The following is a 12,791-nucleotide window of genomic DNA, read 5'->3' as shown; positions in this document are numbered from 1 at the left end:
GCATCTTCTGTTCTCGCAGAGCTGGCAATGCAGAGGACAAGCAGGAAAACAGAGTTAGAAGCAAAGATCCACTAAACTCCGTGCTATTCTTGTGTCATTATGGTGCCAAAGGCTTCCAAGAGAAGAGATTTTAGTGGGAGCCATAAACGCTGGTTGTAAAATGAATGAGAAAAAGCCACATATCCACACGAATAGCAACGCCTCCCTGCTCCCTCCCAGCTATCGCTCAACCAGCCCATCCCTGGCAGCAGGAGAGCTCAACAGAAACACCAGTGATTCAGCCAAAGCCTTCGCAGAGGACAGCCAGCTCATTCATCCTCTGAACTGACACCAGGACCTCCCTGCCTAGGGAAAGGCTTTGCCAGGGGTGACACATCCCAACCGCTTCCAGCCTGCCCCAAGACTTAAACCCAGCCCCTGCAAAAGCCCTGCAGCTCGTGTGCTCTCCCATGACTCCCTGCCTCCAAATGCCTTGGATGCTCTTTCCCCTTCAAATAATAATTACTGCAGGCTTCTCCAGAACTCGGGGCTATTCTTAATAATAAATAGTCCTTCACTTACAGCACGTCTTATTCCTCAAATCTTCGCCCCTTGAATCTCCCTCCGTCCTGGTGGGACCTGTCAGATTTGTGTTTAACAGATGGGGAGTTGTTCCCCTCCAGCAGGATCAGTGTAGTTAAGGCAGTGAAAGTAAGTTCAAACAGTATAAACCATGGCATGGGGTGGTGGGCATGGGCAGCAGGGCTAGAAGTAAAGCCAGGGCCCCATCCAGCCTGTACCCCACACCCTGGCTGTGCCTGGCCCCGGGATGCAGCCACAGGCCAACGCCACGCTACACCCTGACCAGAACGACAGCAAGACACGTTCTGTGGAGACAAGTAAATGTGTTCTGTAGCTGGGGAAAAAAAACCCAGCCTCTCCAAAAATAGTACTTTAGGCTGAGAACTCTTCCTAGTTAGATCCGTGGTCCTAATGAGAAGATGCTGCCAGATTAATAATAAAAATGCACACTAACAAGAAAACCGATTGCAAACCAATTTTGCAGGGAATTAAACAAAGACTAGGATAACAGCTCTGCTTAATAGGGTTGTCTGCTGGGTTTATTCCTTCTCCGTTGCTCCTTCAGTTAGCAGGGGAGGAGGAGCCCCGGCAGCTGGGCAGCCCACCCTGGGTGCCAGGGCCAGGTTAGTTCTTAACCCCCATCACCTGCTCTGGAATGATGTGCCTTTGTCAAAGCCAGGAAGACATTTCCCAGCTGTTAGCAGCTGAAAGGCCACCTGGGCACTTCTGCACAGACCAGGGAGCGGAGCAGGTGATGCCTGGGGACAGTGGGGTGACACCACAGCTCCGTGGGCAGGGCATTGCTGGGGGCCCGATCCTCAGCTGAACAGCCCCTGCAGAGGGGACCTGAGCAAAACCTCCAGCAAGAGACACCAAACCCTACCCTGCCGCCCCCCCCCAGCAGGCGTGCTGCACACAACCTGCAACATTTTCACGTATTTGTAAACTCTTCCTGAGCAGCCTGTGTGGTGCTTTTACAAGCAGCCTACACACATCCCAAAGGCATCCTTCATGTCTGTTTAACCCTAATATGTGTAGCTTCTGAGAGTCTGATGTGATTAAGTACTAGGAATATGGATAGACAGAGAGAGGAACATTATTTAAAGCATCGTATTGAAAGGATCTTACCTAATTCCTTTGGTTTGAGCAATACTGTGGAAGGAGAGTCTGGATACTGCAGAGATCACCTGGAAATGAGAGAAAAAGATGCTGCTGTGCTTTACTGAAGACAGTGGAAGGTTTGGTGGGAACTCAAGGACCTGGCAGCCCGGTATTTGGACCTGAACACTCACAAAATGTGCTCCAGGTCCCCCCTATCAGTGTCATCATACATCACCATCAGGGCTCCGAGGACACTATCAGCACAAACACCTCTTCTGGTTTCACCCCTGAGCATAAAAGACATTTAACCCTCAGCTATAAAGATATCCATGACCTGCTCCAATAGGTTTTATGCAACACTGAGAAGCGCTGAAAAAACGCTCTTACTTTGTATTTTATTACAAAAGGTTTATAACTCCTTTCGTCGCTTCCCACTCAAAATGATCTTACTGAGGCAAACTTGCCAAGACTTAATGGTTTTGACTTCTTGAATTTCAATAAAGATGCATCATCAGTTTGTCAGAGGTGAGTGCAGACCATCGCCCTTTTCTGGCAGAAAACAGCCAGAAGTGATTCAACAAAGGAATATTTTCATCAGCATCACAACTGGGAACGGTAAAGCCACCAGGTTTTTCTGAAAACTCCTCATTTTTCTGGAAGCTTAAATTGCTACGCAGAATTTTCAATGAATGGTTTTAGTCTCTTATAGACATAAAACATGTTTTACTCTTGCTCATATTCATCATTTCAAAGCTAGATTGAAAAAACAAACGTATTATTTTTGGACTGGTTTCCCATCCACTGGAATGAATAGAGATGCCTGTGTCCAGGACACAGATAAAGGACTTTTTGAGCTGTCCCTGCTGTCCAGGGCCCCCAGCTCTCCTCCAGGCACACAAATCCCAACACCACAGGGGCTGCAAACTGCCTGGAGCTGCCCTGCACCCAACCCAGCCACGGGGCACCCCTTGGTGCTGCTTTCTTTAGGGACCGCTTGCCCTCGCTGCTGAGGGATGCTTCCCTGGCTCACTGAGCCACTGCCGCATCAGCCACCCTGGGCAGCACACGCCGTAAGTGAGTTAGTGCCCGACTTCTCTCCTGGGACTGCTGTTGGTACTCAAAACCTCTCTCCCTAAGATGCTGTTATCCCAGAATGTCAATCAGAGTCGTATTGGGGATCCTCGTGCAATTCCTTCCCACTGCAAGGGGTACGCAAGCACCAGGCTCGTTCTGGGGGGATGCAAGCACACGGCTCCTCAGGACTGCGCTGGAGCTCCTCCTGCTGCAGCAGATCCCGCTCTAAACCCTGTCTTCTCCACACTTTTGCAATATCAATCCCTCTAATTTTTCTTTTCTTTTACTGTTGCCACGAATTCCAAGCCAGCTGTCAGTGCCCCACGCGTGGACCCAAAGCCAGGGCAGCAACAAAGGGGCTGCCACAGTTTGGCATTTAGCAGTTGACTTTCACAAGGAGAACAGAGATGCTGAATTATTCAACAAGGCCATCGAGACTCTGTGAATGTCAAAACTTGGCCAAGTTTCTCCCTGGTATAAAATGTCACTAGCGAGAGTTCAACACAGAGCAAGAGGGAATTTTCCTCGCACCTTGGAAGCCTCTACTGCCCCCATGCAATACTTCTAGCAAGAAAGCATCCTTCTACGTCTATTTTTCTTTTCTAAGATGTTGCTCCTGACAGTTCCCTCTAAGCAGAAAACATGGGTATTTTAATTAGGCAAAGCATTACTTTTTCTATTTCTGCCATGAGCATGTTTTGGCCTATTTCTCTCTCTTGAGAGCCCATCTGGGCAGCTACCACCACCCCTGGCACATCTGGTTTTACAGGGATGCCCTGGAGCCACTGATCACAGACCATAATTACTGCGCAACTAGAAGAGAAACTGTGAACTTTCTCAAGCAGAAATTCAGGGTCACGAATGGAAACGCAGTGAAGTTCCTCATTTTACTGTAATCTAACAAAAAGCTGCAGAGAGAAGGCTTGGTTGCTTCAGCCACGTGCTCTCCTGCCAGCGAGCTGCAAGCTCCCAGTGTCAAGTTCCCAGCTGCATTTCAGGGAGGTGCTAAGCAAGCCTGGCTCTGGGAGTCCCTCTCACATCCCTCTCTCTGGCCGGCCTCTCATTTGCTCTGGCTTTGAGGAGCATCAAGCAAAGATGTGGCTTCTGCTAGTGTCGGACCTCAGTGAGCAAACCTGCTCTGGAGAAAGCGAAAGGGGCTGAGCCCCCTTGGAAGGAGAAGGCAGCCCTGAGGGTGAGCTCCACACGAACCACGTCCCCTCCACGCTCTGAAGTCCATGCTGTCATCTCAGTCCGAATTTTTTAAATAAGGCTGGCTTTGCCTTTAGAAATTTTATAAACAGCAATGGGAGAAAGCAGGTTAAAACACAACCAGGAGTCAAAGAAATCAGGTCTTACTCCCCATTTTATCAGCAACTTAAAGACCACACTGGGCATATTACTAAATCTCTCCGTGCCACGGTCTCCCATCTCTAAAACCCTCCCCAGTTTGGGAGAGGACGTGGGACTGAGTTCATTAGCACCCATGAAAGGCTCATTAGCATCCACCCAGGGCTCGTCAAGGCAGGGCCACAGCACAGAGCATCGCCGCCAGCCAGTGGTACCTGCAAATGCCAGGCCCAAACAGGGTGCAGAGGCCCCACTCCACGGGGCTTAAAACAGTCCAAGGGAAGTCCTAGAATGATTGAATGAGTCTCTTCTGCAGTCTATTATTAGACTTCTAAAGTACAAAAATCAGTTTATGAATCAGGCTGTTATACCGCAGGGTTTGACTTCCAGGGAAATTTAAAAGTTCACTGTTCTCTACGCCAACAATTTTTGCTTTGTTCTTTTATGAAAAGCCCCAAGCGCTGAACATCCTGGCACATCAAAGCCCGGGACCTGGTTCCAGCGACGAGCCGGCATGCACAGACACGCCTGACTATGCTTAGGCTCCCAAATCAATCGATGCTCAGGTGTGTACGCAAAGCGACCCACTTTGAGGGATCAGGCGAAGCTTGGCATCTCTGAAAACGAGACCGAACAGCAACTGTCTCAGTATCAGGGAGGATTTTTCCAACAACAACTCCTGCTAAGGCAGTAGCCAAGAGCAAAAAAAGCCAAGTGCAACCCCAGCTCCTCTTACAGCTCCGGTGCTCCAGCCTGCCAGCCCCCAGCCAGGGAAGTGCTTAAGCATGCATTTAAGGATAAGTAATCCTCTCAATTTCAACAGGATTAAACAACATTCTTAAAAGTAAGTCAATCCTTAAGTGTTTGCTAAACTGTGTCTATTTTCCTTGTAAAGCAGCTTCTTATTTGAAGAGAAACCCAGTCATATTTCCTGCCACTCCCGCTATCATTTTCGACTCGGCCAGGCAGGATCCGTGTCGTTACGCACCCACGCAGCAGTTGGCACGAGGAGTCCCTGATCTCATCTGAGGCTTCTGCGATACCAGGACATATTAATAAAACTAATACAGATATGACACTAAGTGGAATTATAGTTCACTGGTTATTTATACCTCCCCTTTCTTTTACGGCAGCCTGGAAACGCAGACGCTTTTTGTTTCCCAAGGCAGACTTCTTGCCGTGGGGTATCACCTCCCTTCAGAATGATGCTTATTATTTCATAAATTCAGATCTTTGGGTTTCCCCTCTTCAAACTAACCTGCTGCTCAAAACCAAGAAGCTGGTAGAACCGAGGCTGCTGCACCCTGGAAGTGCTCCTGGAGCACAGCTGGGAATTGTGAACAACAGCTGCCAAATTTGCTGGTCCCTTGAACCATCCTTGAAGAGGTTAAAACGACCAAAACCATATCACACCCCAGTGCTGTGTCACCGCAACAGCTGGGGCAGCACTGGGGGCTCTCCCGGCCCCCTCAAGAAGCAGCAACATCCCGGGGGAAAGGACTCTGCTCAGCACTGGCAGGCGAGAGGGTTAGCAAACTCACTTGAACATGTTGCTTGGGAAAACTGTACTTTTATCTGTGCATTTGTCTTCCGGAAGAAGGAGGACTGTGGGTTTAAACAGCAGGGACTTATGCAGATTATTATTATTATTATTATTTCTTCACCCATTTCTCATTGCAATTTCCTCCAAGAAAACTGCATTCAGCATGCAAACATTACCATAAAAACTAGATATAACACCCTGCTGACAATAAGATGCCAGAAACAGAGCTATAAAGGTATGCAGGGTAGGTGATGTACAAAGAGACTTTCTCTACAGTTGATCTGCAAAGGGTTAGTGGGAAATTTCTGGTGGTTTCACCGTGCAAGGTGAGGGATGCCCTTCGCGTTCCTCACGTTCCAGTTTGCCTTGCACTGTTAGACATGAGCTAAATCCAGCCACCCAGCGGATCATTTACTGACCACCACAACGCATGGGATGAGATCATTGAGCTCTCAAGGAGACCCTGATTTAAAAAGACAGCAAGTTCTGCACTTCATGGGAAAAAGAAAGAAAAAAAAAATTAGTCTCAAACTGGGTACCTCACATTCATTGGTCCTTTTGCAAGAAACCCGGCTGAGTAAAGAAATGGGATTTTTGAAAAGAAAAAAACAAAACAAAACAAGAAACCCACACCATAAGAAATCCACCACTTTTCTTCTTCCTTACTACCAACACTTCTAGGAATTACGGATTTAAAAATAAACTGAAGCAAACCAAAAAATAAATCATTATGCTTGCTGCTCTTCTATTTCCTCCAGCATTGTTTATTGCTGATGGTATCTCTGTGCATCTAGAAAACTCTCAAATAAACTCCTTACTGGAAAAAACAAACTGACCCAGCTGGGCTGGAGAACACTTTGCCCAGGAGGATTTCCCCAGCTCCCCCCGGAGCCTGAGCGAGCTGCGGGGGTGACAGTCAGGCTCACAGCTCACACCCAGCCCCTGCAAGCTCCTGCATCCCCAGAACAAATGAGTATTTGCTCCTAAGCAAATCAGGAGCTCTGTACAGAGGCAGTAAGTCTGGGCAGAGACCTCTGCACAAACCCTTCTGCGTGGGGAGGTGGATGCAGAGCCTGAAATTACAGAGTGTTTTTCTGGTTTGCCCCTAAACTCATGAAGGGCAGAAGAAATCCTCGGGCCAGACACCCCCAGCCTCTGTGTGGGTAGAAACGTGACCCCAAATTCAGAGACAAGCTGGTTAAATGACTTCTGAGTTGGATAATAGCATCCAACAGTAAAAACACTGATATGAATTGTCCCAGAGACAAGGCTGCTAAAATAAAAGCAGCTGTGACAGTGAGTAGCATTTGATCCAGTTACCTCGAGAGAGAGCCCTGGACTTTCTCCCACTGATGCACGTGGCAGTGGGCAGTGAGATGGCTGCTCAGCTCCTGTTTGCTTTTCTCCTCCTGCCCACCTGGGGCATTTCCCCAGTGCTTTCCACCCAGCTGCACACACACACTGGGCTGGGCACAACCCGGATCTGGTATTTTGGGGATGTGGGGTAGGGGAGAACTTTGTAGAGTCGAGCTGATGGTTGGACTCGACGATTCCAAGGGGCTTTTCCAACCTGAATGATTCTGTGACTTTGCAAACCAAAGCGTCACCAGCAGTTTCCAGCCTCCCATCTCCTCCGTTTGCACATGCCTCTCCCTGAATTTCGTACCTTGGCTAGAGCAGCCCTGGAAACTCTGTTTAGCCAAGCCCTGAGTGCAAGAGCCAACACAAAGCACAACCTGCTCGCTCTGGATCAATTATTTGTGCTCCGTGTGAGCTGCTGCCTAGTGCGTAAACCTGCAAGACCTCACAGCACGTGTGCAGCGAGCACAGCAAACGCTAAACCTACAGCTGCCTTCCAGCCCTCTCCCCACACACCGCGCAGCCGGGGCTGCTGCCACTTCAGCATCCTGCAGATGTTTTGGGGAATTCCTTAAATCAGCATCTCCTGATACAAGCTGGTACCCAGAGCAGCATCGCTGTAGGTGGCAGCCCCTGGCCAGGCAGGAGGAAACCAGGCTGCGGTGCATCATTTCCTTAGGATGCTGAGGGCAGGCAGAGCCCCATCACAGCATCAATTTGGTTTGATTTTCCTACACTCGGGGCGCTCTCCTCTCAGCTGGACCTCATCCACCCAGCTGGTTGTTGAGGGCAACTGCTATTAGATAATAAACACTTTAGACAACTGGCCGGAGCCTTCCCAGTGCCTGTCTGAGCAGTTTGCCCCGTGGCTCCTCTTCGCCCACCCCGAGACGTGATGGCTTCACCTCCCATTCCCACTGATGCCAGGCAGAACGGCGGCGTGCCGGGGGAGCGTGGTGTTTGCTGGCACACAGCGTCTGGAGAGGTGACAGCAGAGCAGGTTTCAGCCGATACATATTTGATAAGGATTTTAAATCAAAGTCAGGGAAGCTCACCCTGACGGTGTGTCCAGGCTTCTCTCTTGGTATTTCACTACAAGGACGACGCAACAGATGGGGAATTCCATGATGTACTGTAAAGCCTCTTCCCTTCTCCAACAAATACCCATTCCAGGGATCCTTGACTGCCACCCCTTTTTGATTTATTGAAACATTGGCAACTTGTGACATCGCTGAGGAGTTGCAGATGAACTTCAGAGCACCCATCAAATCACAGGAGATGGATGAACAAGAAATATAAAAAAACAAAACCCATTTGCCAGAGTAGGTGGGGAACAACAGAATTACTCAGCTTCCAGCACCCCTCTGGGTTTGCTGCTGATGTGTGTGCAGCATTAAGTGCTGTTCTCAGGGAAGTAATAAATATCATAAAGCCCAGACAGGGGTTTGGTGAAGAGCTGGGCAGGGATGTGAGGACCGTGTGCCTCACCAGGGCTGGGCTGCTGGGCTGGACTTCCAATCTGCAAACTGGATGCAGGAAAACCAGGTACAAGATGGATTTTGCTTCTGCAATTCAGCTGGACATACACACTCCTTCCTTTTCTACAGGGATCCTTAGTCACGGGAGCAGCAAAGGGTTAAGCTAATCTCAAGTGAAGATCTGACACAGATCATCCCCAAGACCTCTTAGCCACAGTTCAGAGCGCAGGTGTCAGGCCGTGTTACTGTTACCGCTGTGTTACAGGGACCAGCGATTACACCTCTAAAGATAACCAGGTTAAACCCTCTAACAAGAGCCCATCATCAGAGATGCCCTTTCCAGGCGAAAGCATCTTTACCAAAACCAAAAACTCCTCTGAGAAAGCACAAGGAACAGGCAGCAATGCTTTGAGGTATTTCCTGACAAGGCAGCTGGGGAGGGAGCGACTCCCCAGGCAAGGCTGCCTTCACAGGAGCATTTACCAAGGAAAAGCTGGAGTACATAGGGCATTTTTTACAGACCTGACTAAAAAAGGTTTTAACATACATTAGACCTTTTAGTCAGGTCTAACATATGTTGGCCCAGCGGTCCACACAGCATTTCCTGTGCCCAAGGCTTTGCTCCGCAGCACCCAGCCCAGCGTGGTGTGCCTCACCCCGCTGGGGACACAGCAAGGAGGAGCCCGGAGGATCCATGTCCCACACCAGAAATCCTTTACAGTTGCAATCTGTGGCTGCTGTGTCCTCTGGGGACCCTCACAAATCCATCTTTGATAAGCACTGGATTACACTTCTGTATAATGAGAGTGTAAGTGAGCTCGATGCTTTTACCCTTCGCTGTCCCCAAGGCTTCAAGAGGGGGAAAGGGGAAACGTGGCTGGAGGAGCACCCATACCACCCACAAGCGCCACCTCGCTAGTGCTAGGAAGCATCACCTGCCATAACTGCAAACACCACGAGAGCCCGAAGCTCCCCAGGAGAAGGAGGAGTTGGGCAAAAATTGGTCTGATGCAGAACGGTCATCCCCAAACAGGAGGGAGAAAATCCCGGAGGGAGCAGAGAGGAAGCAAAGGGGAGAAGCAGCTTTTTCTCCTGGTTCTTGTGCTCCCCATGGTGCCACTAGCAATGCCAGCAGCTCCCCAGGGAGCAAGCTCCATCTACAGATCCATCCCAGATGCTAAATTACATTAGAAGAGAGGTGAGGAACAGAACCCTGGGAAGAGAAAGGAAAGGGACTTTCTGGACCCGATCCTCAGTCGCTGTAAAATCACCCCCACTCCCATCAGCTGCTCTGATGTACAGCCAGACTCTGCCTGTATCAGGGCTCTGATAACTCGGGCTGGTCCCAGGGCTCCGGGCAGCAACTCCGCTTCCAGAGCACTGCTGCGCCGTGAAGCCCATTAGCTGTAATGTGCTGCTCTAAGCACCACTGCCATTACACTCTCCGTGTTTGGCTGGTCCTTTTAAAGCAGGGTTATTAAACCCAGCATCACTTAGCATTTAAACCCATGATTTGGCCGCATTACGTGTTGGGGATGCAAATATTAAGTCACGGGCAAAGCCTCTGCTGATTTCCAGCGGGAACAGGACTTGTCTCATTTTAACACGTTTATTTTGAGCTCTTTGGGGCTGGCATACTGTCTGCGATTGTGCAGCCCTACGACAGTGGGCAGTCACTGCAAAACCAGCAACGTCCCCTGACAAGGAAAAGAGAAGAGTAACTTGGGTGAATTTATAGCTACTGGTAGAAAAGCTCTGCACCGTATCACACCATCATAAGCTTCCCAGATGCACGCAGCCCTTCTCCCGTATTTAAGACACCGATCTGTCTTTTCCTATTACAGGGCAGCTGAGCGTCCGAGGGAACACTGCCACACATCTCTTCGGGGACACTAAGCCCCGCTGTCTGTGCTCCTCCGTGTCCCCTCTGTGATACGATGTCCCCATCCCACAGCCAGGACCAAGGCAGAGCAGGGTTCCTCGCCCCCCTGAGACACGGAGAGGATGCAAAGGCAAGAGAGGGCAGAAGCAAAGCAACCCGACAGGCAGGAGCACCGAGAGCTGCAAACAAGCCCAGCCACAGCCTCGCTGCGCTGCTCCCCACGCCGCCCACAACTCCCAAGCACAGAAATTAATGCCCTGAAACTATAGTGCTTGCTTTATGCTGCCGAGTTCCTTTAATACAACAGCAATAAATACTTATTCTGCTACTTAACAGCCTCTCTCCTCCGACACAGACGCTGAGCTGCTGTCTTGTTCGGTTACTTTTACTATCGCTATCTGATAGCCTGGCAGTGACTAGAGTGAGGAGCTGGCTTTGATGGGACTTTAAAAGCCTGGGGCAGGGGGAACCCAAGTGGTTTCTCAAGTGAGCTAACACCAAAGCCAACAGACACCAACCAAGAAAGCACTTGCTGCTGCACCTCCAGCTGAACACGGGAACAGATGCTGCCTTTGACGGCCCTGAAACACTCAAAGAAGCCAGCTCAGCCCTTAGGGAGAGCTCAGCAGCACCCAGGGGTGCTGGTAAGAGTTCAGGGCACAGGGTGAGGAGACAGCAAGGGCTGCCCTTAGCAAAGCCACTAGTCTGGGGCAAACCCAGTAGCACGGTAGGTGCCACCACACTGCGTGACACAGACACCCTGGGCTTGGAGGCAGTGAGACATGAAGCCAAGGCCCAGAGGAAGCTCTGGGTGAAATGAAGCAACTGGTTTCCTGTAAACGGTGGGGATTCACCGGGCACAGATGAGCTGTGCCCGCTGCAAACGCACCCCAGCTGCCTGCGAGCTGCCCAACGCTTCCCCCCTGCCTGGGCACAGCCGTGCCCCTGCTCCCCGCTCCAGGGTGAGGACGAGCCCACCCCATATGAGGGCTCGGAGAGACGCTGCCTTTGCGAGCATCTCTGCCACACAGGAGAAGAAAACAGAAGAGACGGTGAAACTGGGAATGAGCAAGAGAGACCCGGTACAAAGGTCCTGGCTAAGGATGGGTCAAATGATGAGCTTACCCGTGGCAGCAGACTATGAGAGGGTCCCCTGGACCAGGACATCTAGTCCTTTAACACTCAGCACTGCTTCTAAAATGAAGAAAAATCAAGTGCTTGGCAGAAGGTGCAGGAGTGAGCACACCTCCTCCTCCCCCCAAAACGCCTCCCTGCATCTCCACTGCTTTCCCTGGCTGGGTTTGGCCCCATCAATTTGCACAGAACTCGGCAAGTAACAGGAAATAAGTCAACTGTTAAACACCAGCATCAGAAAGGAAAGAAAATGAAAAGCCTTGATATCCAAAAACTATTTATGGGAAAAGCTCGTTAGCACCTCTGAATGCTGATTTGGAAATGAATCATTAGCCCGTGCCACAACCGTGGCGGTTTAAGGTAACGCCAGCCAGTCTCACTTTTCTGCGTGATATGGAACAGCATTAATTAAATATGAAGCAAAACTATTTTCGCATCGGTGTGCAGCAGCGCGTGAAACCGAAACCAAGGATCGGAGGGACGTGTGATTAAACACCAGCCTGGCTGGACGCTCCCTCTCTCCGGGATATCCCATGTACCAAAGGCAGAAAACACTTTCTTTGGTTGTCAAAGATGGCAATCAAACACTCCTATGGGACAGACCACAGGAGATTCAGCCCGGATTGATTTTAACAGAGGAACTGTCCTGTTGCAGGTTTTAGAAGGTGGAGGAGGAGCAAGCAATGTTCTGATGTTGAGAATTTAATTTTATTGCCATACTTGCCCATCTCTGTGGACTCACAGGGCCTTCTGAGGAGCTGCCCTTGTACTTCCCTCCCTCTGGAAATATCTCCCCACGTCCTCCTAAGGCTCCAAGGTGCCACCACTGCCCGGGGGTGCTGTGTCACCTCCCCAGCTTTGCCCTGCACCATGGCCCCTCATTTCTCATGCAATCCCAGTGCGTCCCAGCATAGACTGGCCTTGCTGACCTGTGAAGCACAACTCACTCAAATTTTGCCTTTGCTTAAGAGCAATAATGGAATATATTTGGGGAAAAGAATCCAGTGGAGAGGAGAAACTAAAAGCTTCATTTTTATTGCAGCTGGGATTTCAGCATCCTCCTTATGAGAGGGAAGGATTCCCAAAAATGCTTGAGCACGGGGAGTCCAAGCTGAGGGCTGGCTGCCTTCCTCCAGACCAAGGATATTAAAAAATTCTCTTTCAAAAAAAAAATGCTGCATGTAACTGGAGAGGGTTCATTTGCATAGCTTTGTAATAGTTACAAAAGCTGCCTATAAAAGCATGTCCTGTGGGAAACAAAGGTAATGAAGCCAGGGAACTGTGCTTTCCTGGAAATTAGAGCTGGGGGGGG

General features: G+C 49.9%; 1 protein-coding gene across 6 annotated transcripts in view; it reads right to left on the bottom strand.

The window, feature by feature from the left end:
* The window catches only part of VAV2 (vav guanine nucleotide exchange factor 2), a 130,324-nt gene that overhangs the window by 50,568 nt on the left and 66,965 nt on the right, over positions 1-12,791 (bottom strand). For all 6 annotated transcript variants that reach the window (XM_026860383.1, XM_026860381.1, XM_026860382.1 and 3 more), the window contains exon 3: positions 1,690-1,748. In XM_026860383.1, coding sequence (XP_026716184.1) covers positions 1,690-1,748 — 59 coding nt within the window. The remainder of the gene's footprint in view (positions 1-1,689; positions 1,749-12,791) is intronic.

This window comes from Athene cunicularia, assembly GCF_003259725.1.
Source record: "Athene cunicularia isolate RWA chromosome 17 unlocalized genomic scaffold, athCun1 chr17_part1, whole genome shotgun sequence".
NCBI lineage: Eukaryota > Metazoa > Chordata > Aves > Strigiformes > Strigidae > Athene > Athene cunicularia.
The sequence above is the reverse complement of the archived record's forward strand: the minus strand, read 5'-3'. Positions and strand labels throughout refer to the sequence as shown.